Source organism: Erythrolamprus reginae, chromosome 4, assembly GCF_031021105.1.
Source record: "Erythrolamprus reginae isolate rEryReg1 chromosome 4, rEryReg1.hap1, whole genome shotgun sequence".
NCBI classification, from domain to species: domain Eukaryota; kingdom Metazoa; phylum Chordata; class Lepidosauria; order Squamata; family Dipsadidae; genus Erythrolamprus; species Erythrolamprus reginae.
The window spans coordinates 126,375,459-126,400,809 of NC_091953.1; the positions used below are offsets into that span (position 1 = coordinate 126,375,459).

Genomic DNA, 25,351 nt, shown 5'->3' on the forward strand with positions numbered 1-25,351 from the left:
ATGTATAAATTTAAAGTTTTCTGATTATTTATGATTTGTTCTACTCTGTTGTGAGCCGCCCCGAGTCTTCGGAGAGGGGCGGCATACAAATCTAAATAATAAATAAATAAATAAATAAATAAATAAATAAATAAATAAATTAGTTTATATATTAAGACCTACTATAAAAAGTCAAACAAATTTCTTCTTTTCATTTATATTAATAAGTTGATTTTAAGTATATTTTTAAGTATTCTTTTTTCTGTATTGAAATTTTTACTTTTTGAATAAGCGGGGAAGATACAACCCCATTTTTATGTTTAATGTTATGTTTGTCAGTATTGTCTATTTTATGAAAACTAATAAAATCTATTGAAAAAAAAGAAGAAGTCAAAAGCCAAACTATCCCCAAAAATTCACCTGAATTAATTGTAATGCAATTATTAAAGGTTGAACATTTTGGGCTTCTTGCCCTTACATCGCTTCTGGCCTCTTTTAATTAAAAACGCTTCTTTGCTTTCCAGGTAAAATAAGGGTTTCCACCCACTGCCACAACCGGAGAGACATAGAGATGCAAGTTGCTTCCCTTTGAAAAGTTGTGTACAGGAATGTGTGTGCGTTTGTGTGAGAGATGCAAATTGTGTGAGAGATGCAAATTGCTTCTCTTTTAAAAAATTGTGTGCACGTAAATGTGTCTCTATGTGCATGTGGAAGAGAGAAAGAGAGGAGAGAATGAGTGAGAAAGAAAGAGAGAGAAAGAAATGAAAATAGAGAAAAAGAGAGAGAAAAGAAAGAGTGAAAGAGAAAGAAAAAGAGAGAAAGAAAGTGAAAGAGAGAGAGAGATGAAAGTTGCTTCCGTTTGGAAAGTTGTGTGCAGGAATATGTGTGTGTTTGTGTGAGAGATGCAAACTGCTTCTCTGAAAAAAATGTGTGCATGTGAATGTGTCTCTATGTGCATAGAAAGAGAGGAGAGAAAGAGTGAGAAAGAAAGAAATGAAAAGAGAGAGAAAGAGAAAAGAAAGAGTGAAAGAGAAAGAAAAAGAGAGAAAGAAAGTGAAAGAGAGAGAGAGAGAGAGATGAAAGTTGCTTCCCTTTGGAAAGTTGTGTGCAGGAATATGTGTGTGTTTGTGTGAGAGATGCAAACTGCTTCTCTGAAAAAAATGTGTGCATGTGAATGTGTCTCTATGTGCATAGAAAGAGAGGAGAGAAAGAGTGAGAAAGAAAGAGAGAAAGAAATGAAAATAGAGAAAAAGAGAGAAAAAAGAAAGAGTGAAAAAAGAGAAAAAGAAAGTAAAAGAGAGAGAGAGACGAAAGTTGCTTCCCTTTGAAAAGTTGTGTGCATAAGTGTTTTTCTGTGTGAGAGAGATGCAAGTTATTTCTCTTCAAAAAGTTGTGTATTTGTAAGTGAGAGGAGAGAGAGAGAGAGAGAGAGAGAAAGATACTGAGATTAGAAAAGAGCAACCCAGCACCATTTTGCCCTGGGAGTGCACGTTCTTATTCTTCCTGGCAGCCTATGCAAAAGCATAATTATACACAGTAAAGAGGATAATAATCAGAAGTACAAAATGTACAGGACAAAATATATTTTTGGCAGCAGCTGATTTGAAAGCGTGCATCGAAAGATGGGAATCCGAGTAGCAGAGGAGCCTAAATACACAGCTGATTCTGATAAGCTTCCTGATAAATTAAAACAACAACGGGTGAATATAATTGACATTATTATTTATGAATACAGTGTTCCCTCGATTTCTGCGGGGGATGCGTTCCGAGACCTCCCGCGAAAGTTGAATTTCCGCAAAGTAGAGATGCGGAAGTAAATACACTATTTTGGGCTATGAACAGTATCTCAAGCCTTCCCTTAACACTTTAAACCCCTAAATTACAATTTCCCATTCCCTTAGCAACCATTTAGATTATTACTCACCATGTTTATTTATTAAAGTTTATTAAAAAAATATTTATTAAAGGCGGATGAAAGTTTGGCGATGACAGATGTCATAGGGCAGGAAAAACCGTGGTATAGGAAAAAAACCCACGAAGTATTTTTTAATTAATATTTTTGAAAAACCGTAGTATAGACTTTCCGCGAAGTTCGAACCCGCAAAAATCGAGGGAACACTGTATTTTGAAATGTTTCCAAATGTAAAATAATGCACTTGGGGAAAAGGAATCCTCAATCTGAGTATTGTATTGGCAGTTCTGTGTTAGCAAATACTTCAGAAGAAAAGGATTTAGGGGTAGTGATTTCTGACAGTCTCAAAATGGGTGAACAGTGCAGTCAGGCGATAGGGAAAGCAAGTAGGATGCTTGGCTGCATAGCTAGAGGTATAACAAGCAGGAAGAGGGAGATTATGATCCCGCTATATAGAGTGCTGGTGAGACCACATTTGGAATACTGTGTTCAGTTCTGGAGACCTCACCTACAAAAAGATATTGACAAAATTGAACGGGTCCAAAGACGGGCTACAAAAATGGTGGAAGGTCTTAAGCATAAAATATATCAGGAAAGACTTAATGAACTCAATCTGTATAGTCTGGAGGACAGAAGGAAAAGGGGGGACATGATCGAAACATTTAAATATATTAAAGGGTTAAATAAGGTCCAGGAGGGAAGTGTTTTTAATAGGAAAGTGAACACAAGAACAAGGGGACACAATCTGAAGTTAGTTGGGGGAAAGATCAAAAGCAACATGAGAAAATATTATTTTACTGAAACAGTAGTAGATCCTTGGAATAAACTTCCAGCAGACGTGGTAGATAAATCCACAGTAACTGAATTTAAACATGCCTAGGATAACCATATATCCATCCTAAGATGAAATACAGAAAATAGTATAAGGGCAGACTAGATGGACCATGAGGTCTTTTTCTGCCGTCAGACTTCTATGTTTCTATGAAAACTCAAAGGCTAGTTTTCTCCACAACCTCAGACCCAGGACTCCCAAAGTGGGCTCTAACATGAGAAGAAATGACTGTCTCGGCTGAGAACATCGGAAGGAAATAGAAACGTTGCCGCAATTAAGGAACCTCTTGGAACCGGAGTGCATTCAAGCAATTGCCCAAGGAGATTAATTAGTTAACTCATTTTATAAAGGAGGGTGGAGGCTGATGAAGTGATTTCCCCCCAAGTCAGACAGTGAAGTCATAGACTTACAACCATTTTTCACTGTTATGACCTGTGCAGCATCTCCAAGTGTTCTCTCGGGCTCTCTGGTAGAATCCTCCCGAAAATTCACAGGTACAAATTTCAGGCACACACACGTTTGAAAATTCAAAACAATGTTCTTTATAATGAAAATTCACTTAAACTAAGCCATCTTTTGGTATAGCAAAGAGAACTCGTCTCCAAACAAACTGGTAATTGGTACAAGTCCCTTATCAGTTCTGTGATACTTATCATGCAGCTGTGAGGCAATTCACAGTCCTTCTTCTTTCACAAAGTGAAACACACTTTGCTCTGGTTTAGTTTCAAAGCGGGGAAAAATCAGCATACAAAAGGTCAAAGTCAGTAAAGCAGTCACGAAACACAACGATCAGATAATCCTCCACAATGGCCAAATCCACAGGCTGCTCTTTATAGCAGCCTCACTAATCACCACAGCCCCACCCAACCACAGGTGGCCTCATTTTCTTTGATAATAATCTCTCAGTTGTTGCTTCCTATGCATCGCTCTCCGCATGCGTGGCTGTATCATTAACTCTTGTTCCGAATCCAAGGAGGAGAGAGATAATTGATCTCCTTCTGAGCTGCCTGCCACACTCTCCTCCTCCCTGTCACTCATGTCTTCTTGGTCAGAGGAGCCTTCATCATCAGATTCCACTGGGAGCAAAACAGGCCTGCAGCATGTGGATGTCTCCCCCACATCCACAGTCCTTGGGGCAGGAGCTGGACCAGAGCTAACCACAACACCAAGGGTCACGCAATCAAAATTCAGATGCTTGGCAACCAGTTCGTACTTTATGACCGTCATGAGGCATGAGAACTGAAGCTGCGTGCACAACACAATATTTGCTACCAGTGGGCTGTCCTCTAAGGCAGTGTTTCCCAACCTTGGCAACTTGAAGATATCTGGACTTCGACTCCCAGAATTCCCCAGCTAGCATGGTAGCAAATATTGTGTTGCGCATGCAGCTTCAATTCTCATGCCTCAGTGTATTTTTGCTTTGTACCATGCGCAGAAGCAAAATCTCATAAGAGGATGCATGTGCATGAGAGATTTCAGCATTAAGCAAAAAATAAAATAAAATCAAAATCTTATTCCTTTGCAAGCTTCCAGCACGTTTTTGTTTCTTGTGCATGCACAGAAGCAAAAACACACCGAGATGCATGGACGCACACACAAGAGAACTGAAGCTGTGCATGCAACACACCAGTAGCAGCAATAGTAGTAATCCACCCCGGGGGGTAAAGGTATATCTTATACCTTTATATATGGTAAATTTATTTATTTCTTTATTAGATTTGTATGCCGCCCCTCTCCGTAGACTCGGGGCGGCTCACAGCATACAATGAAACAATTCATAACAAACCTAATAAATTTAAAAAACTTTAAAAAACCCCATTATTAAAGCAGACATACACACAAACATACCATACATAAATTGTATAGGCCCGGGGGGTGTGTGCCTCAATTCCCCCATGCCTGATGGCAGAGGTGGGTTTTAAGGAGTTTTCGAAAGGCTAGGAGGCTGGGGGCAGTTCTAATCTCCAGAGGGAGCTGGTTCCAGAGAGTCGGGGCCGCCACAGAGAAGGCTCTTCCCCTGGGACCCACCAGATGATTGTTTACTCGACGGGACCTGGAGAAGGCCAACTCTGTGGGACGTAATCGGTCGCTGGGTTTCATGCGGCAGAAGGCGGTCCCAGAGATATTCCGGTCTGATGCCATGAAGGGCTTTATAGGTCAAAAGCAACACTTTGAATTGTGACCGGAAATTGATTGGCAACCAATGCAGACTGCGGAGTGTTAGTGTGACGTGGGCATACCTGGGGAAGCCCATGATTGCTCTCGCAGCTGCATTCTGCACGATCTGAAGTTTCCGAACACTCTGCAAAGGTAGCCCCTTGTAGAGAGCATTACAGTAGTCAAATCTCGAGGTGTTGAGGGCGTGAGTGACTGTGAGCAGTGACTCCCGATCCAGATAGGGCTGCAACTGGTGCACCAGGCGAACCTGGGCAAACGTCCCCCTTGAGAATGCTTGAGAATATCAGAAAGCCTCTCAAAGCAAGAAAATTTACACGTGTATCGATGTCAGGGTTATCTCTTTGTTTACCAGGCAGATAGCAAATGAGCTCTCCTATTACCTGCCTGCAGAAATGAGAGAGAGAGAGAAAGAGAGAGAAAGCATGGCAAGTATGCAATCTGACTTTTCACATTCCATGAATACCCGTTCCGTGATGTTATTTATTGGTAAGTGAATAATCCCTGCGGAGGATCAGGAAGGATACCTCAGGCAGCTGCTAAATGCTAAATACAAAACCTGAACTTTGGTATCCATCATAACGAACTCAGATAGGAAATTGCTTGCAGTCACCTCTTGCAGGGCACCATCAAAAGCAGGACAGGTGAGTGGGAGATTCACTCATTTACACAGTTCAGCAGGCCTAAGAAATCTGAGGCGCTTAGTAACACAGATAACTCTAAAAGTCTGTAGCGATTCTCCGTCACACTGGTTGTGGGTTGTTGTTTTTTTTAGCTTTGCAATTTTAGACTTTTACCTATGCGATAGAATAGAATAGAATAGAATAGAACAGAATAGAATAGAATCCCAGCGACCAGTTAGGTCCCACAGAGTTGGCCTAAACAATGTCATTTGGCGGGACCCAGGGGAAGAGCCTTCTCTGTGGCGGCCCCGACCCTCTGGAACCAACTCCCCCCAGAGATCAGAATTGTCCCCACCCTCCTCGCCTTTCGTAAGCTCCTTAAAACCCACCTTTGTCATCAGGCATAGGGGAACTGAGATATTCCCTTCCCCCTAGGCCTATACAATTTATGCATGTATGTTTGGTTTTTTAAATAAGGATTTTAAAATTATTTTAAATATTAGGTTTGTTATATGTTGTTTCATTATTGTTGTTAGCCGCCCCGAGTCTACGGAGAGGGGCGGCATACAAATCAAATCAAATCAAATCAAATCAAATGAATGAATGAATGAATAGAATAGAATTTTATTGGCCAAGTGTGATTGGACACACAAGGAATTTGTCTTGGTGCATATGCTCTCAGCGTACATAAAAGAAAAAGATAAATTAGTTAAGAATCATGTGGTACAACACTTAATGATTGTCATGGGTGTCAAATAAGCAATGAAGAAACAATCAATATTAATAAAGATCTTAGGATACAAGCAACAAGTTACAGTCATACAGTCCTAAGTGGGAGGAAAAGGATGAAAGGAATAATGAGAAAAACTAGTAGAAATAGAAGTGCAGATTTAGTAGAAAGTCTGACAGTGTTGAGGGAATTATTTGTTTAGTAGAGTGATGGTGTTCGGGGAAAAACTGTCCTTGTGTCTAGTTGTCTTGGTGTGCAGTGCTCTGTAGCGACGTTTTGAAGGTAGGAGTTGAAACAGTTATTATTATTATTATTATTATTATTATTATTATTATTATTATTATTATTTATTGGATTTGTATGCCCCCCCTCTCCGCAGACTCCAGGGTGCGAGGGGTTTGGGAGTTTGTGTCCAGTGTGCGAGGGGTTTGGGATGAACGCCTTTCGAATGGTGCGGGGAGTATGACTGGATTTCCCACAGAAAAAAAAAATGCAGATGACAGGAACTATTAGCACTACGCAGATGGCCCTGAGGACACAGATAAACTTCCAAGTGACCTCAGCGAACCTTTAAAAGGATGTAAATGACCAGCTGTCCGCAAGGAATAAAAATCCTTCCATTCCCCACCATCTTAGTCAGAACCGCAGAAGCAAAATGCCTTCAAAAGGAAAACAAAAACAAAACAAAAACAAAAGTCCAGTTGCCTCCTGAAAAAGGCCCCTTTGGGACAGGAGATAAGTTCCAGCTGAACTTTGTTATCAGTGCGCGCATGCGCATGTGTCCCACCATACAATTTGACTTCCCCACATGCTCAGGACCACAGGACAAACCACGGGACAAGCCGAAACTCAGCTGAGGTGAGTCTTAGTTTTTATTTATATATATATTTATATATATATATATATTTATTTATTTATTCATTCATTCATTCATTCATTCATTTTGTCCAATACACAATGAGGGTTTTAGTCGGTATATATCTATATACACATAGTAAAATACATGATGAAGGTTATAGAGGAGATACTCATAGTAAAATATATCTATGAAAGAATAGAAAAGAAGATATAGTAATAGAACATATCAATGAAAGAATAGAAGAAGAGATACATAAACTGCAACTTTCTATACCACCTTAATCACTTTAACTTCACTACTTCCGACAACATTACATACATATTACATATTACATATTACATAGATACTACATATACATTACATACATTTCTTTACACTACATAAATCCTTTTACTACATTATACATACTATTTATATATTGCTCTAACGACCTCTCCTTAATATAAAAATATAAAAATGTCTGCCTCAAATCAACCAACCCTTATGAAATCTTGGAAGAAAAACCCCAACCAGCCTGCAACACCAAATCCAACTCAGCAACGTTCAACTGACTTGTCAGACAAAACATCTCTCCAACAACAAACACAGGAAATTCCCAATATATCACTAAACGCCTTACTGGAGAAGATGAATAAAATGCAAGACACATTAGATATTAATTTTGAGTCTATTAAAGGAACGATGGGAGAAATGAAGCAGGACATCAAGAAGATTCAAGATCATGCGGGTCATCTTGAGGAGCGAACGACCAAATTGGAAGACCAAATGGATGTTGTTTGTGAAACAATTACCAAGAATACAGAAAAAATAAATAATATTGAAGAATTAACCAACAGGATGGACACCAAATTCCAATTTTCAGAAGCGAAGGCAGAATACACCAACAAATCCCTGGAAGAGTCCCTTATGAACCTGGAGCTCGAGAAATCAGCCTTTTTTTTGCGTTTTCAAAATATTACAGAAACTGATCAACAAGACCTTCCTCACACGGTGGCGACAATAATAGCTAAAATCATTGATAAATCAACGGACGAAATTTTAGCACAAATGGACGAGGTATACCGGCTTACAACTTCATATGCTAGACGGAACAGACTCCCACGAGAGGTCCATGTACGTTTCCTCAAAAGAAAATTCAGAGACGAAATTTACAATGCCTCCAAGGATAATCCAACTTCTCACCAAGGTCGAGATATAGTAATACTACGCCAAATTCCAAAGCGAGTAAGGGAGAAACGCAAACCCTATCAAACGCTAGCCACCAAATTAAATAGAGAATCTATACAGTTTAGGTGGATGATACCAGAGGGAATGACGGTCACGCTTCTGGACAAAAAATATAAAATTTCCACTCCCGAAGATGCAAGAGACTTCTACGCCCACATCTTGAAGATGGATCAATCGGCCCTTAAGGAATTCGACAGTAGAGACACTCCCCGAAATGAAGAACCTACCTTTGATGACAATCAGACAAACAATGATCAAGAATTACAAATTCAGAATGGCGAGTCAAGCAAACATGGACCAGTTACCCGGGCAAGAGCTGAGGCAAGAAAGGAGAAATCTAAAGAACCAACACTACAACAATAAACAACCCCAAATTACACTATTCTCAACAAATATAAATGGTCTGAACTCATATAAAAAGAGACAAAAAATATTCCATAAACTATTTGAAAACAACTATGATGTAATTTCACTACAAGAAACCCACATTAAAAATGAAGATACCACTCTTTTAGTTATCCCCAACTTTAAAATCAAATCTGAGTTTGAATTCTTTTGTGCTTCCGCCCCCGAAAAAAAGAGAGGTATAGTTTTATATGTTAAAAAAATTTATTCCCCAACATTAATATATAACGATGAAAATGGTCAATTACTAATTGTGCAAATAACCTTACAAAATAAAAGAACAATAAATATAATATCAATATATGCACCATCTGTTAGACAATCTCCCTATTTTAAAAATTTACACAAAAAAATATTAGAATTAGATCTTAACAATTTCGTGATAATTGGAGACTTCAATGCAATAGTTGATGTAAACAAGGATTATAAAGGTAACTCCAAGTGTCGTACTCGCAACATCATTCCCTCTACCTTTCAACAAATAATTTATGAATATGCCTTAAAAGACATTTGGAGATACTTTCACCCTAAATCTACACAATATACCTTTTTTTCTCCCCCCCATCGAACATGCTCACGTATTGACATGGCTTGGTCTAATATAGAAATAATAAATCAAATAATTGATGTTCAAATACTCAATGCAACTTGGGCAGACCACAATCCCCTCCTACTTACAATAAAAGACAACACTTACAATATTCCGCATAGATGGTCAATGTACTCAACAGTGATAAACCAAAAACAATTTCAACATAAAATACAGAATGATATCCCCCCCTTCATTCAAATTAACTTTAATGGCGAGATACCCAACGAAATAGCGTGGGACGCCACTAAAGCATATATACGCGGTGTGTACATCTCATATACAGCAAACAAAAACAAAGAAAAATATGCACAACTTCAAAAACTAAACATCTCTCTTCAAGAAGCAGAAAAGCTACTCTGCAATGATCCTAAAAATAACATAACCCTATTAGAAATAAATACGATCAAACATCAAATAAATTTAATAACACAACAACATATTGCCCAAAAGGTTAAAAATGCGAAACAAACATATTTTGAAGCGGCCAATAAACCAGGACGTTGGCTTTCTCTCAAATTAGCTCATCAAAAATCCGATAGAAACATAGATACTTTAGTTGATCCTTTTGGACAACTGAAAACGACCAATTCCGAAAAAAAACAAATTATTCAAAATTTTTATCAACAACTCTACCAAGTCTCAAATTTGGATGCCGATTTAATATCAAAATATTTACAAACAAATGAACAAACAACTATGATAACAGATGACCAAAGAACTCTTCTAAACAAACCAATTTCTATTTCGGATATTGAGGCTGCAATAAACAAACAAAAAAACAATAAAACCCCAGGACCAGACGGAATCCCATCTGAATTTTATAAATTTCATATGGATATAATGGCTCCCATACTCTTAGACATCTATAACAATGCGCTCTCACATGCAAAACTGCCCGCGTCCTGGTTTGAATCCTATATAACCCTTATTCCTAAAGACATTGAAAACAGACACCATTTGGAGAATTATAGACCGATTGCATTACTTAATACTGATTATAAAATATTTGCATCAATAATTGCGGACAGATTAAAAAATATATTAAACAAAATTATTCATTCCGACCAAAACGGATTCCTTCCGGGAAGAAATATTTCCACAAACACAAGAACTATATTAAATGCCTTGGAATACTATGACAAAAACTATGATAAAGCAGCTGCATTAATATTTATGGATCTCAAAAAAGCTTTTGATAGTCTTCAATGGCATTATCTTATAAATCAAATTAAATTCATGAATTTTGGCTCCAAATTTTTCAATCTAATCAAAACTATTTACTCTATTCAATCGGTCAAAATTCTTTTTAACAATGATATCACTAACACAATCACTATAACTAAGGGTGTACGCCAAGGATGTCCTCTGTCCCCACTTATTTTTATTCTGGCCATCGAGACCTTTCTCAAGACTATAAGAAACAACTCACAAATTCACGGTATTATGATTAAAAAAGAACATTACAAACTGCAGGCCTTTGCGGATGACATTGTATTCATCCTACAAGATCCAATTCGAACAGCACCCATTCTATTTGACGAAATTTATAAATTTGGTGAAATATCTGGCCTACAAATCAATAAAAACAAAACACAAATTTTGACGAAAAATATGATACCAAAAGAGATACTTACCTTGGAAGAATTAATTAAAATAAAGACCACAAAAAAAATTAAATATTTAGGAATTTGGATGACTTCGAATTATGCTACGATCAAAAAAGACAATTATGAACGATTAGCTAAAGAAATACAACAAGATCTTAACAGATGGTCAAAATTAAACTTATCTATTATGGGAAAAATAGCTGCCATAAAATCAAACATTCTTCCAAGGTTTCTTTACCTATTTCAGGTTGCTCCAATAAATTTGAATAAAACTTTTTTTAATATTCTTCACAAACAAGTAAAGAAGTTTATTTGGACCAAGAAGAAGGCCAGAATAAAATTGAAAAACCTTCAAGACCTTAGATCCAGGGGTGGACTTGGACTTCCAGATTTTTACATGTATTATCAAGCTACCATTTTAACTATGATTAAAAATTGGATTACATTCCAAAACACAAGACTCTTAACTCTGGAAGGATTTGATCTTCTTGCTGGGTGGCATACTTTCTTGACAGCAGACTACCACAAAATACCCAAATACTTTAAAAATCATTACTTACGTAAAACACTAATAACAATCTGGTTTACTATAAAAAAAAATTACTACACCTCAATACCAAAATGGATATCCCCCAACGAAATAATAACTTTTCCCAATCTTTTCTCGTACTCCAAAACTCTGAGATACCAACAACTACTTGATGAATCAGACGCTCTTATTTCTAAACAACAATTGAACAATCAAGGAATTAATATAGACTGGTTAACATATTTACAAATTAAACTAAAATATGAACAACACAAAAAGCAATTTGGATTTCAAAATAATAATGTAATAGACACGATTCTTTTTGGCCCTTCTACAAAAATGATTTCAAAATTGTACAACTACTTACTAATTCAAGAAAATCCTGAAGAGCAAGTGAAATGTTGTATGATAGCTTGGGCTCAGAATTTTGGATATACGATTAACTTAATTGAGTGGGAGAAAACATGGACATCAAATTATAAAATGACAACTGCAATGTCCTATAAGGAGAACCAAATTAAAATGTTTTATCGTTGGCATTTGCCCCCAGCAAGAATATCCAAAATGTTTCCCAACTTCTCACCGACCTGCTGGAAGTGCAAAATCAAACCTGGAACCTACTACCACACATGGTGGACATGCCCAATTGCACAAAAATACTGGACAACAATTCAATCCCTAATCGACCAAGTCATGTCAATCAAATTACCACTCAAACCTGAGCTCTATCTTTTGGGGATATTCAGACAAAATCTTACTAAGACAGAAAAATACCTTATACTACAAATAATAACTGCTGCCAGAATATCATATGCCTCTCTCTGGAAATCGGACCAAGTACCCTCTTTCTTTACAATAATTATGAAAATTAACGAATGTGCTGAAATGTCCAAAATAGCAATGGAAGCACAAAACAAAAATGACTCAGAATATTACGAAGCATGGGAAAATTGGTATAAATGGGTTTCTCAGAAAAAATACAAAAAATTTTTAATGTAAAGCTTATACATTATCATACCCAAAACTACCTTCAACACTTAAATTAATATTAAAATAAATTAGAAAAGAAGCACCAAAAACTAATCAAATTTGCAACAAGAAAATATATCAAATCTCTTTTTATCTGTTTTCTAACTAACTTAATACACATTACAAACATACTGACTACTTTCAAAATAATCAATCTTTATACACACCCATCATATCACCCACATACTCCCCACCCCACAATTAAACAAAAGTCGTCCATAAAAACGTCTGCATTAAATGCAGACTCTTCTCTCTTTCTTTCTTTCATTTCTTTTTTTATATATTCCTTTTTTCTTTTCTTTTCTCTCTTTCTCTTTTTCTTTATTCCACCTCTTTATAACTAAAACTTTAATGTCAATATATGTATACTAAGGAATACTATATTTGAGTTACTTCCAAACATAAATAGTAAGATTAAGAAAATAAGAGTTATTACGTTTTTTTTTTCTAAAACACTCGTGTACTATAACTCACTTGTATTACAATTTTATTATTATATGTTTTGTTTTTGAATTCTCCCCCCCCTACCCTATCCTACCCCCAACCTTTCATTCTGTCCCCCCTCCCCCCAATCCCCCTCCCTGTTTTTAATTATTCTTGTAAATAAATAAAGTATTTTTCAAAAAAAAAAAAAAAAAAAAAAAAAAAAGAAAGAATAGAAGAAGAGATATAGGAATAGAAGAAAGGTATAGGAGATATAGGAGAGCAATAGGACAGGGGAGGGAAGGCACTCTAGTGCACTTGTACTCGCCCCTTACTGACCTCTTAGGAATCTGGATAGGTCAACCGTAGATAATCTAAGGATAAAGTGTTGGGGGTTTGGGGATGACACTATGGAGTCCGATAATGAGTTCCACGCTTCGACAACTCGGTTACTGAAGTCATATTTTTTACAGTCAAGTTTGGAGCGGTTAATATTAAGTTTAAATCTGTTGTGTGCTCTTGTGTTGTTGTGGTTGAAGCTGAAGTAGTCGCCGACAGGCAGAACGTTGCAGCATATGATCTTGTGGGCAATACTTAGATCATGTTTAAGGCATCTTAGTTCTAGGCTTTCTAGGCCCAGGGTTGAAAGTCTAGTCTCGTAGGGTATTCTGTTTTGAGTGGAGGAGTGAGGGGCTCTTCTGGTGAAGTATCTTTGGACATTTTCAAGGGTGTTAATGTCTGAGATGCGATATGGGTTCCCAACAGATGAGCTGTATTCGAGGATGGGTCTGGCAAAAGTTGTGCTTTGGATGAAGAATAAAGGTCGGCATGAAGACGAGGATGGGCGCGAGAGCTTCTTCCGACAGAGATGCCTGAAAAATATCGCTGACAATTGTGTCATCAGTGGGTTCCTACTGGTGTGTTGCACTAGATTGCAATGGTAGGAACTCACCACTGCTTTGGGACAAACATGATCTGGATGGATGAGAATCTTTACAGATGTTTAGCTTTGCAATTTGGGTTGAATTTGGGATGAACCCCCTTCGAATGGTGTGGGAGTAGGAATGGATTTCCAGAGGAGAAATGATGGTCTGCAAACAGAATCTAAAACTGGGGCGCTTTCAAAACGTCTGGTCAACAAAACACAATCAACACACCCATAAAAAAGTGTCAATAGAGTACAGTCCACAACTGCGCTCATGAAATTTCGCTACAAAGTCTTGGATTTGTCTTAAACCAATTTTGGACTTGCCAACAGCACCATTCTGAAGGACACAGGTAGTCATATCTGGTCTGCATATCCTTTCTGACGTAGCCAGAAGTGAAATCAGGTAGGTTCTAACAGATTCTGGAGAATCAGCAGCAGAAATTTTGAATAGTTTGGAGAACTGGCAAACACCACCTCTGGCTGGCCCCAGACTGGGATGGGAATGGGGATTCTGCAATATCCTTCCCCTGGAGTGGGGAGGGAATGGGGATTTTGCAGTATCCTTCCCCTGCCAGGCCCATAGAATTGGTAGGGAAAATGTTGAATTTCATACCTGGACATACCCATAACTCCCTCCCTTTTTCCCAGGATCCCCTCTGCCAAATCTTACTTAGGAAAGATGAATGACATTCATATCAATGACCATATCCAAAAAGAGAAAAAGAAAGAAAGAAAGAAAGAAAGAAAGAAAGAAAGAAAGAAAGAAAGAAAGAAAGAAAGAACGTCACTTTATATCTAAACTCTGAAATAACCAAGAATGATAATTTAATTTTAGATTGGTAATGAAAATATTCTGTTGACAACCAAGTTCAGAGAGCACCAAGGACTAAATGAATGAAATGTTTACTTTTATCTAATATTAACGGTATACATTATAACCTGATTGAGTTTATGGAATTCATTCAAAAACATCAATCCATCCATCCATCCATCCATCTTGATCTCTTGCTGCTATTTTAGAACAAACTGAGACCTCAGAATAAATGAGTAGAATCTCCACGTTCTAATAAGTCCATGAACCAGACAACAAGTGAGAAACGAAGTTGGTGCCTAGACCCAAGGCAATGACTGCTTACAAGATATATCTTTCCATCCTATTTATTTGGGGCTGTATGCACAGGAGAGGAATTCCATGCATAACACACATAAATATGCACACATATCCCGGTCTAAGAAGTGCTGGTACTGCTCACAGCAACAGACAATTCTGTTGCTGATAGAGAAAATCCTTTAGTTAAAATTTACTGCCATCAGAGACACTTGCAGAATTCAGCACTACTACTTCTTCTTCTTTTTATTTTTACTGCCAACAACTGTTACAGTAAACTTTCCAAAATATGTCATGGAGAGAGATAACAAATTGAAAAAAGAGAACAAGAACTGACATGCCTGAGGAATCAGGATTTTTTTTTTTAAAGAGTGAAAGAGAGAGAGAAAGAAAGAAAAATGAGAAAGAGAGAGAGATGTCTTAGAAAAGAGCAACCCATCACCATTTTGCAGTGTTAGTGAGAGAGGGAGGGGGAGAAAGAGAGGGCAAGACAGAGAAAGAGAGAAAAAGGGGAGGGAAGGAGGGAGGGGAGAGAGGAGAGAGAAAGAGACAAAGAGGGAGGAGAGAGAACACAGTAATTTAAAGAAATATTCAAAAGGCGATATTCAAGCTGCTAATTAAGGTGTAATAAAATACATATTTATGCTAATTCATTGTATACAGCTGCATGTTGAATGGGTACTCAACATTCTTGGATTTATAACGATGCCAATCTCATTAACGGCCATTAGATTGTAAATATATTCCAAGACAGAACCATAAAGGATAATTCTGAAGGACTTACGTTCTGCCGTTTGCATTATTATCTCGTCGAGTTCTTTTTCGAGTTTTTCGTACGTGTCAAGCCTTGCTTGGTACTCAGAATTTTGTGCCTGAAGTTCCGAGATCTTTTTCTCACTCAGTCCTTGAAGACTGTAAAATTCTTTCGTTAATACCTAAGAATTTTTTTTGTTTTTAAAAAGGAAAGTTAGTTAAGAGAGCAATAAATCATTGAGGAAATAAAGAAATGCACACTCAATTCAAATATTTGCAAACTCGGGTCAAGTCCTTTTTAACTTTAAAGTTAAACAGAATAAAGTTGTACAAAGACACTCACTTTCTATTCCACCACTCCCTCCTCCCTACAATTATTTTCTTAAGGGCTGCAAAAATAAAATTGGCAAGAAAAAGGGAAGTGATAGTTCTTGGTATGGGTGGTGGGTCCAAATGACCCATGGAAACTACTGTATCTTACGAAGATCTAGGAAGGCCAAGAGGCAAAAGATTTGATCCAGAAAGATTAACGGTTTTATAAATTGAATTAGCACACGGGCGGAGAAATGGAGAGAGGTAAACAAGCTTTCTGACATGGAGGCCTGTTTAACCCTGGCAGGGAAAAGTGAAATTTAACAAGGGATGAAATATACTGTATATATGAGCCAGCAATGTGCAGCAGTGGCCAAAAAAGCCAACACCATCCTAAGCTGCATCAACAGAGGGATACACTCCAAGACCAGGGAAGTATTAATACCACTCTATCTATGCCCTGGTCAGATCACATCTGGAGTACTTCATCCAGTTCTGGTCACCACACTTCAAAAGAGACACTGAAACTCTGGAGAAGGTGCAGAAAAGAGCAACCAAAATGATTAGGGAACTTGAAACCAAGAGAGAGATTGCGGGAACTGGGCATGGATAGCCTAGAGAAAAGGAGGGCCAGAGGGGACATGATAGCTGTATACAGGTATATGAGGGGTTGCCATAGAGAGGAGGGGGCCACTCTATTCTCCAGAGCACTAGAAGGTCGGACAAGGAACAACGGCTGGAAGCTGACCAAGGAGAGATTCAACCTAGAAGTAAGGAAGAACTTCCTGACGGTCGGAGCAATCAACCAGTGGAACAACCTGCCTGCGGAGGTGGTGAACTCCCCAACTCTGGACACTTTCAAGAGGAGATTGGACTGCCACATGGCTGGGGTGCTTTAGGATTCCTGCTCAGGCAGGGGGTTGGACTTGATGACCTGCATGGTCCCTTTCAACTCTAATGATAAAATTTTTTAAAAAAATACTGTTTGCAGTCCTTGACCTTCGACTACAATTGAGGCCAAAAGTGGTTATGCAAATCACGGCAGCTGTAAAGCTGTAAAGTTAGCAACTGATGGTTATTAAGTGAAGCTGGCTTTCCCCCGTTGACTTTGCCTGTTGGACGGTCGCAAGAAGTGACCCTTGCGACACTGATCCATCTATAAATGAATCGGTTGCCAAGCATCCAAATTTTTTGTTTGCGTGACCAAGGGGCAGGCTGTGTAAGTGACAGAATGGGTTCACTTTTTTTCAATGCTTGTTGTAATGGTCACTAAATGTTGGAATGGTCATTAAATGAAAGCCAGATTCACCCAACAACAGAAATGCTACCAGCTGAACAAACTGAAGTGATTCACTTAAGAATGGTGGCAAGAAAAATCATAAGATAGAAACATAGAAGATTGACGGCAGAAAAAGACCCCATGGTCCATCTAGTCTGCCCTTATACTATTTCCTGTATTTTATCTTAGGATGGATATATGTTTATCCCAGGCAGGTTTAAATTCAGTTACTGTGGATTTACCAACCACATCTGCTAGAAGTTTGTTCCAAGGATCTACTACTCTTTCAGTAAAATAATATTTTCTCATGTTGCTTTTGATCTTTCCCCCAACTAACTTCAGATTGTGTCCCCTTGTTCTTCTGTTCACTTTCCTATTAAAGTGAACACAAGAGCAAGAGGACACAATCTGAAGTTAGATGGGAGCAAAAGACACTTAACAAATGTCTCACTTAACCACTTAAAACTTAGGGCTCATTTGTGGTTGTAAGTCAAGGACTACCCGTTATAATTAACTTATTTAGGAATCTTCTCACTACGTGCCAGAAGAAAAAAACACAGCGTTGGTTCTGTCTACCCAGAGATGGGCTCCTACCGGTGCGATCCGGTGTGCCACTCTGGTAGTGTCCGGCCGATTGCGCAATTTTGGCCCGATGGCTCCAATGCTGTACTTCCTGGATCGCCATCTTCTTTTTTTCTATTCTTTTTAATTTTTGAGTTATTTATTCCTGAGTTAATCTCATGTTTGTCGTATGTATTTCTTCTAATATTTTATGATTTGGGGGTGCTTTAATAGTTTATTTGGGGTAAGTTTTATGAACGGTTGGAAATTAAAAATAATTGAGAAGTATTTTCTTTTAACTTATTTTTGAAGAAATACATGATGATTTAATTTTAATCTATTAAAGACCCAGATGACGAAGTAAGGACTGGTGGCAGCATTGGATAAGGAGTGAACACAGAGATGAAAGGATTAAATTAGTTATTGAGTTAAAATGTTAAGATGTTTATGTTTTATTATAAATAGAAAAAGGGAATATAAGGGACTGGATTTTATAATATTGTTATTTGTAGATGAAATATATCTCATGTGTGGTTAATTTTAATTAACTTAGCAAAGAAGAGGATAAAAAGTACATATTGAAAGTATTATTAGCGCTTTCCTCTCTCTCTGAATGTTTGAGATATCTAAAAATTATTATTAATTATTATTTTAAGCATGGATTCTGTGTTTTTATTGCTCATGTTATTTTATTGTATATTGAAAGAAAAATAAAGAAAATTTTTATACCCAATAGTTTATTTTCAAGTTTACTCGTTTTAATTGCTGTGGTATCAATTTTGATTTGTCTAAATTTTTTTATGATAGAAACATAGAAACATAGAAGACTGACGGCAGAAAAAGACCTCATAGTCCATCTAGTCTGCCCTTATACTATTTCCTGTATTTCATCTTACAATGGATATATGTTTATCCCAGGCATGTTTAAATTCAGTTACTGTGGATTTACCAACCACGTCTGCTGGAAGTTTGTTCCAAGGATCTACTACTCTTTCAGTAAAATAATATTTTCTCATGTTGCTTTTGATCTTTCCCCCAAATAACTTCAGATTGTGTCCCCTTGTTCTTGTGTTCACTTTCCTATTAAAAACACTTCCCTCCTGAACCTTATTTAACCCTTTAACAAATTTAAATGTTTCGATCATGTCCCCCCTTTTCCTTCTGTCCTCCAGACTATACAGATTGAGTTCGTTAAGTCTTTCCTGATACGTTTTATGCTTAAGACCTTCCACCATTCTTGTAGCCCGTCTTTGGACCCGTTCAATTTTGTCAATATCTTTTCGTAGGTGAGGTCTCCAGAACTGGACACAGTATTATTCCAAATGTGGTCTCACCAGCGCTCTATATAAGGGGATCACAATCCCCTTATGATTAGCGATTATTTTTATTTCTCCCTAATTTTGTGTGATTTTTTTTGGCTCTCTGACCATGCGCAGAAGGAAAATCATCCCTCTGCACATGCATGGAAGCAAAATTGAGCTAGGGGATTTGCACAATGAGCACGCAAGCGCACCGGCAGGAAGGTAAGAGGAACCCACCCCTTTGTCTATCTAATCTTGTTCTTAAATGACCTGGGCCAGAGTCCACCAAAAACCGCTTTCTTACATACTTCTAGTTTCCGTTGATACTTTTCACACTCCAGCTGACACTGGGAGAGGTTCCTGGAGGTTTCTTCCTGGATTAGCTGCACTCGTTCGCTCTCGAAAGATTTGAGTTTGCTCTGGTGGTGAAGCTCGGCCACTTTGTTTTCGGTGCTCAGCTGCAGCTGCCGGTATCTAAAGCCAAAGTAAAGCAAAAATGTGGAGGACGGCAAAACCAAAACCGAAAGGTCTGTAGAGATTCTCAGTCATCCAGGTCATGGTTGTCCCCAAAGGGGCTTTTTCGGGAAAAAAGAAAAGGTGATTTTTCTTCAAATAAAAAACGAACAATTAAGATCCTGAAAAATGAACAAGCAAAACTACTGTGGGACTTTCGACTTCAGACTGACCGAATTCTGAACCATAACACACCAGACATTGTGATCGTGGAGAAAAAGAAAGTATGGGTCATCGACATTGCAATCCCAGGAGACAGCAGAATTGAGGAGAAGCAGCTAGAGAAATTAGTGAAATACGAAGATCTAATAATCGAGCTGCAACGACTCTGGCATAAGCCAGTGAAAGTGGTCCCAGTGTTACTTGACACGCTGGACGCAGTGCCAAAGGATCTCAGCGGACATTTGAAAACCATCGGAATTGACAAAATCTCCATCTGTCAATTGCAAAAGGCCGCTTTACTGAGATCGGCAAACATAATTCGCCGCTACATCACGCAGTCCTAGGTGCTTGGGAAGCGCCCGACTGGTGATGAAATACGAAATCCAGCATAGTGATCTCGTTTGCTGTGTTATATTGACATAATAATAATAATAATAAAATAATAATAATAATAATAATAATAATAATAACAACAACAATAATAACAATAATAATAACAATAATAATAATAATAATAACAACAACAACAACAACAAAACAATGATGTCAGTTGCAAATTTGATGATGATCACAGTTGATCACATCTTCAGCGGCTGCAAAAAGATCACACAGATGGACTACAAAAAAAGGCACAACTAGGTGGCCCAGATGCTTGATTGGAACCTGTGCCACCACTACCAGTGGCAAAGAACTGGTGGTATCATAAACCTGAGAAAATAGTTGAAAACAAACATGCCAAAATACTTTGGGACTTTTGAATTCAAGCTGACAAAGTTTTGGAACGCAATACACCGGACCGTATGGAAAAGAAAAAAGTGTGGATCGTTGAGGTCGCCATACCAGATGACAGTCAATGAGAAACAACAAGAAAAACTTAGCCGATATCAGGATCTTAAAATCGAACTACAATGACTCTGGCACAAACCATTACAGATGTTCCCAATAGTAATCAGCGCACTGGTACTGTGCCAAAAGACCTCAGCCAGCATTTGAAAACAATAAACTTTGACAAAAATCATGATTTGTCAGTTGCAAACTTGGATACTTGGATCTGAGAACATCATACGAAAATACATCACACAGTTCTAGATGCTTGGGAACAGGGTGTTTAAGATTTTTTTCGCCTCTTCTTAAGAACCATTTTCTACTTAAGAACCCGAGCCTGGAAAAATTTCCCAGGAAATTTGAGAGCAGCATGAAGGCCCAGCCAGTTTTCTGCCATTCCCCCTGGTTTCTCTCTCTGGCACATTTTATGGGAGGCAGCCTTGTGTCGGGTGTATGGGAGGCACGTGCTCCTCCTCGCCGCATCAGTCCCTATTTTTTTTTTAAGCCTTAAAGTTTTGGATTCTTTTTATTCCCCTCATCTCACCTTCTTCCTTTGGCTACAACTATCTTCCTCTTCTTCTTCCTCCTCCTCCTCCCACCCAAATTCTGAGCTTTTATTTCTTTCCTGATGGGTTTGCACACATTATTTGCTTTTACATTGATTCCTATGGGAAAAATTGCTTCTACTTACAAACTTTTCTACTTAAGAACCTGGTCACGGAACGAATTAAGTTTTTAAGTAGAGGTACCACTGTATATATGTATATAGCATGATCTAGATGTGTGTTATGTATGTGTACCCGTTTGAGAGCAGGTAACAGAATTTCATTTTTAATGTGTGCCTTCTGTGTCCCATCAAACATGACCAGTAAAGAATCCTATCCTATCCCATCCCATCATACTATTCTCTTTCCTATTGTACTGTATTGTATTGTATTGTATTCTATTTGTTCTGTACTGTTCTGAAGTTGTGGGAGCTTCATCACCGGAAGCTTTCAATAATAATAATAATAATAATAATAATAATAATAATAATAATAATAATAATAATAATATTGGATTTGTATGCCGCCCCTCTCCGCAGACTCGGGGCGGCTAACAACAATAATAAACACAACATGTACAATCCAATAATAAAAAAACAACTAAAAACCCCTATTATAAAACCAAACATACACACAGACATACCATGCATAACTTGTAATGGCCTAGGGGGAAGAGCTATCTCAACTCCCCCATGTCTGGCAGTATAAATGAGTCTTGAGTAGTTTACGAAAGACAGGGAGGGTGGGGGCAGTTCTAATCTCCAGGTGGAGTTGGTTTCAGAGGGCCGGGGCAGCCACAGAGAAGGCTCTTCCCCTGGGGCCTGCCAAACGACATTGTTTAGTCGACGGGACCCGGAGAAGGCCAACTCTGTGGGACCTTATCGGGAGTGTCATCTGTCAAAAATGGTGTAGGGTCTGCTTGGGCATTGGACTAAATCAGTGTTTCCCAACCTTGGCAACTTAAAAATACGCTTGCTAGGGAATTCTGGGAGTTGAAGTCCAGATATCTTCAAGTTGCCAAGGTTGGGAAACACTGGACTAGATGACCTACAAGGTCCCTTCCAACTTTGTTGATCTGTAATCTGATCCTTGATTTATATCTCTACAGGTAGTTTTTCTTCCTTCACCCTTCCCCTGCTCCAGCAACCATTCCCAAATGAGAGCCAACACTTAATGTCTGCAGTTCTCTTTTAAGCAGTATTTCTGCCGGTCAAAACAATGAAAGTGATTCAAGTTCTTGCTAAATATTTGGTTTGCTTTCTGTCTGATAATGAAGCACACAGAGAAATATTCTGCATTTGGCTTCAGTGAAATCTCCTTTTCTCTCTCTTTTCTTCTTGTGAGCGATGTTTAAAGCTTTTTAAAATCCCGATGGAGATTGTCCCTCTCCTCTGTAGCAATATTTTATTCACGGCAATCACTGCTACCTTGAAAAATAATAATAATAATAATAGTCCTTTCTGATGCATTCAGCTGAATTTAGCAAGCAATATTTAAAACCGAAAGAGCAAACAAAACAGAAACGAACTCATTTGCATCAAAATGGCAACAGAGGAATGTAATTTGAAATCTTATTAAGGGAGTCACTCTAATCTAGTAGTACTGCAGGTCCCACCGAAAAAGACATGCAAATAATTTAGACTGCGCAGAACCGCAGTCATAAACTAAAAGAATATTGTGGTCTATTAAAATACAAATAGAACATTTGTTAAAATCAGCAAAATAAAATAAAAAACGATTCTTTATGCACGGTTAACCTTTGGCAGGGGAACAGAATGTCTGTGTCATCTTTTTCTTAAGAAATGTCTTGCTTTCTGGAGAACAAATCGATGAGGGTTTAAAATGAGCCAAATATGGTTTTCTTGGAGTAGGGTAGCTGTTACTTAAAATGAATGAATTAGTAGTGCATGCTGTTCTGTTAGGGTCGAATGTGACCCGGAGCCAAGTTTGAGTCCCTGTAAAAAAATTTCCCTGCATATCTGAAACTTGAAATTTCATGACTTTTCATCATTTCAGGGGTTCTCTCTATGAGAATTTTTTTGAGGGGGTGAGGGGTTTCTTTCTTGCTGAAAAACAAAAAGTCACACTTGTTGTGTTCCCGGGTCACCCTGACCCGGACCGAAAACTCTTCATTTGAAGTGCTTGTGTTTGGTCAATTTGAATACTTTTTTCACTTGGAAAGTAGTCTGAACATTTCTGCACACAATGATATGAAAATTGAAATGAAAAAAGTAATTCTTATTGGTTTATTTTGCTGATAGAATGCGTGCCCCCCCCCCGTTTTTGTGAAATATTTTTCAATTTATGGATAGTTTTGCTTGCAAAATGTGTTCAATTTTACTAACGTTGGTGTGGGATTTGTAGTTTGAACATTTCTGAATATAAGAAAAATATAAATGAACTGAAAGAAATGTTTTTTATTGGTTGTTTAAAATCATAAATACACCCCCCCCCCCCTTGGCTGCTTGCAAACAGTTTCACTTTATATTTACTCCCTCGGCCTTGAAATAATTGAACACAGGGGGGGGGGGGAGAGACTTTTATGTGCAAAATAAACAAGTATGCATCAATTTTTCCAGTTCAATTTTCATATCATTATGTTCAGAAATGTTCAAACTTGTTTCCAAGTGAAAAAAGCTTTCAAAAAGACCACATATAAGTACCTAAAATGATCAATTTGCGGTCCGGGTCAAATAGACCCGGGAACATAAGATTAGGGAGTTTTTTTGGACAGAATAGCAGGGTTAAGACACAAATGTAGCATCTTTAATTTATTTCCACTCCTGACCCAGGATTAAAGAAGATGAAAGATCCAGGGCGTTACAAACATACCAGCTAAATATTACACAGCAAGTTTTAATAACAAGTTTCCCTCTAAAATGTAATAATTTAACAGTGGGTTTCTCTCCAAAATGTAATATTCTGACATTTTATGACCACAACGGAATCCAAAATTTCCATTGCTAAATGTTAAGCAAGATGGTTGTTAAATGATTTTTTTTTTTGGTCCCATTTTATGACTTTTCCTGGCACAGCTGTTAAGGAAATCCCTGGAGAAACACAGTTATTGGGCTTATCCAATACGGAAAAAGCCACCCCAAAAAAATGAAAACTTGTCAAAATGAAGAAAGCTGAATGCCTCGTGCCCCAATTAAGCACCTCCTTATCATGGTTTTCACTGGAACAATGCGCTTTGGCTAGGAAAACCTAATTGCCCAATGAAGGCAAATTCTATATTTTTCAGCGCTGGGCTGAAGATATCTCCTCCACTCAGCAGTTCTACTAAAGCTCTGCAGGAATCCCAAATATGCATTTCAAGAAATTCAGTTCAGCTCTCCCATTATTCTAAACAATGGAATGCAACAGTGAGCAATAAAATGGACAGAGGATATCTCAGCAATTAGTCATGTATTAAGACCAAAGCAAATAAAACACCAATGCTACTTTAACGGAGCTATAAGTGGATATATAAGTGGATATACATTTATGGGCTTCATAACATATATTTAAGCGCTACAGCTCTCTGTATTTCAAAGGCTATGTATAGAAATAAGAGTTAAAAAAATAAAATAAAAAAGGTCTTGTAACTATTTAGACAAAAGCCGTCATGATCTTTATCTTCCGCCTACAGCAGCCCAATTCTGTATATCGTATTTTGCTTCTTTAAAGACATTTATGGTTTCCTTGTGTAAGCTTTCACTTGCTCTCTGATGCTTTGGACGGTAACTCCCTTCACTGTCAAAAAAGAATAAAACAGAACAGAACAGAATGGAATAGAGCAGAATAACAGAATAGAAACAGACCAGAAACAATAGAATAGAAAAATTATAACAGAAAAATAGAATAGAATAGAAGAATAGAAGAGAATAGAAACAGAACAGAAACAAGAATAGAATAAAACAGAATAGAAGAATAGAATAGAGACAGAACAGAAATAAGAATAGAATAGAAATAGAATAGAAACAGAACAAAATAGAAGAATAGAGCACAATAAAATAGAACAGAATAGTAACAGAACAGAAACAAAAACAGAAACAAGAATAGAATGGAATAGAACAGAATAGAAGAAAATAATAGAATAGGAATAGAAAAGAATATAGTATAGAAAAGTATAGTATAGAATAGTATAATATAGTATAATA

The 25,351-nt window shown here is 37.7% G+C and overlaps 1 protein-coding gene across 1 annotated transcript in view; it reads right to left on the reverse strand.

Annotated features, from left to right (window-relative positions):
- The window catches only part of PIBF1 (progesterone immunomodulatory binding factor 1), a 152,403-nt gene that overhangs the window by 56,677 nt on the left and 70,375 nt on the right, over positions 1 to 25,351 (reverse strand). Inside the window, exons 11-12 of the mRNA XM_070751362.1 lie at positions 19,473 to 19,638; positions 15,743 to 15,893 (exon numbers count right to left, since the gene is read on the reverse strand). Coding sequence (XP_070607463.1) covers positions 15,743 to 15,893; positions 19,473 to 19,638 — 317 coding nt within the window. The remainder of the gene's footprint in view (positions 1 to 15,742; positions 15,894 to 19,472; positions 19,639 to 25,351) is intronic.